Source organism: Sprattus sprattus (assembly GCF_963457725.1).
Source record: "Sprattus sprattus genome assembly, chromosome: 21".
In the NCBI taxonomy this organism is placed as follows: domain Eukaryota; kingdom Metazoa; phylum Chordata; class Actinopteri; order Clupeiformes; family Clupeidae; genus Sprattus; species Sprattus sprattus.
In genome coordinates this window covers 4683043-4685542 of record NC_137919.1, presented here as the reverse complement: position 1 = coordinate 4685542, position 2500 = coordinate 4683043, and the positions used below count along the sequence as shown (strand labels likewise).

General features: G+C 42.6%; 1 protein-coding gene across 1 annotated transcript in view; it reads right to left on the bottom strand.

Annotated features, from left to right (window-relative positions):
- Nucleotides 1-2500, bottom strand: part of LOC308382158 (adhesion G protein-coupled receptor L3) — a gene marked incomplete at its 3' end in the record, with an annotated part of 168860 nt that overhangs the window by 132874 nt on the left and 33486 nt on the right. The window contains exon 2 of the mRNA XM_080859841.1: nucleotides 410-519. Coding sequence (XP_080715967.1) covers nucleotides 410-519 — 110 coding nt within the window. The remainder of the gene's footprint in view (nucleotides 1-409; nucleotides 520-2500) is intronic.

Sequence of the window (2500 nt, the reverse complement as noted above, 5' to 3'; positions counted from 1 at the left end):
CAAGTGTCACTGTCATACAAACATAAAATAGCACTTATAGTTTTTACACTACCCACACAACCTGTCCATTCTTACTCATCACTGTATTAAACACAGGCCACCACTGAAGATGAGACGAAGATAACACAGCAGTTCAAACAGCAGAGGCATGGCATAGGTACATGGCATGACTAACGACCAGAAGGAACAGGTAAGTGTATGATGAAACCAGGGAACACAGGAACCTGTCGTAGGAAAAAAGGATGAGCGGAAAAAAGGTGGTTATCTGTACAAGTACATAGAATACAGTGTGTTCTGGAATTCTGAGCCATGAGAGAGAATTCCAGAACAGTTACTGGAACCTGAAAGAAAAGCAGTGGGATGCTATTAGCCTTTAGCGGTTCATAGAGAGGTGGAAGGTGATACGTACTGTATGGGACACACTCGTACTGCACCTCCAGGTACTTATAAGTTCCAGGGCAGGGGTCGGGGAACACTTCAGGACCAGCCACCACGGCACACTGTGTTCGGTTATTGCACCTGCAAAGAGAACAAGAGGGAAGCGATAAGCCATTTTGATAGAGAGATTACAAAAAGAAAATGTGATGAATCTTCAAAGTCACATCAATGTCATCCGCGTACGTCCTCAAATGAAGTGCACAAACCAGAACCGTAACTCAATTAAAAGATATTTAGCATGTGGCTAATGAACGGGAATAAATAGCATTTTACTGTTGCGATTATGAAATCGAACCATTTGGGGGTTGAGCGACCACTGATTGCTTGTCTGTCAGCAATAAAATTACCGGGTCGAAAAGGAGAGAGGTGGGGTAGACATTCGCTGAGGTTTTTCTCCGTTGTGAGTTTTCGGGACCGTAAGGGAGCGGACGCAATACAGGACCATGACTAATGCACAGGGGACGCAGGCAGTCAAGTGAAAAATCAACCGAAACATTTGAGCCAATCCTTCTTGGGCTCATTAGCCTCTCAATCACAACGTTCTGAACCACAGCACTTTACACAGTCATGCCTTCATTCGCTTCGTTATTTATTCAGCCTCTGATTGAGTCAAAAAAAATGAAACGACTGCCAACTAAAATCCAAAGCGTATAAGACAAAAACTTGGACGTCAATGGCTTTAGAGAAATGAGATCAACACACCGGGGTTAAACAGACATAAACATCCAACGAACGTTGAATAATACACATCAATCATTTCACAGCGCCAGCCGCAATAACATCATTTATGTCCGCAGTTTGAAATATTAGACAGTTGGCACAAACTCTCCACAAGCATCGCCAAGCCAATTCAATTGCACATCAACCCGCTGCTAACAAACGGCCACTGGCGGCAAAAGGTGCCGAGGGTCAGGCATCATAAAAAAGTATTTATTTCCCGCTAAAAAGCTTCTCACAATACAAGTCGCAGGGAAGGTCGAGGCGAGCCGACACCATGATTCATACGGGACAATTAAAAGCTTCCTTTACACCTTAATTAACATTGATTCGGGGGCAACTAATCAATCTCGCCAGAACGAAAAGAGAGCGAAGGACCTTTTTTTTTTTTTTCGTTTCAGGCCAGGCTGTAATGAGACGCGGCCCGGGGTCTTATCTCCATCTGGGCTTTATGGGGTCGTGACCCTGGACGCCACTCATTTCACTCTCTCCGCACTCAGTCTGAAGCCTTTAAATGCAGACCGTGTAGTACAGGGTCAAAGCCATAAGTGAAAGAGAGAGAGAGAGAGAGAGAGAGAGAGAAACTATTACCATTCACTCCCTTTCATAATCGATCTCTTTTTCTATACAACAAGTCCACTTCTCTTGCCCAACAGGCTTATGCCTTTCTTTGGAGGCATAATGAGAGGTTTTTTTCCGTTATTATGAGACAGGACTCGTGACTTAAACCACCATTAAAAACACTACCTCAAAGGGAATAGAGCTTCTGCCTATTATCAGTCGAACAAAGGTGGGTTTTTCGTTGATGGGCAGGAGGAACAGAGGAACTTTCTGAATCAAGGCTGGACATTGATTTAGACAAAAACAAACACTAACTTACTAGCCTTAGCCAGAGAACAGGGGAACTACCAAGGGACTGAAACACATTGTTCAACATAATTTACTGAGCAGACAAAAAATGTGTTCAGCACATGAACAATGCAATATTGTTCATAATGCTGTTAGGCACATTTTTAATTAGTCAGAACAATTATAATTATTAGAGATAATTTAATTTTAAGACAATTCCTGTAGTTGGCAGGCACATTCATTATGAAGCCAGTGTAACCGCATATAGTGCTGTGATTACAAAGGCCTCACTATTATCGGATATTTAGTCACTGCTCGGCTGCTTTGAAATCAAACAAAGTAACTTCCTATCAGAGGAATCAGATACGTTTATTGAGAGCAAAGATGACAACGAACCTTTCCAAGGGCTACAATGGGATTTATTGTTTAGTATCTCTCCTTCCTGTCTCGGATTTGGAAGACAAAAATGAGTGCAGCTTGTTTGACATATTCTGCC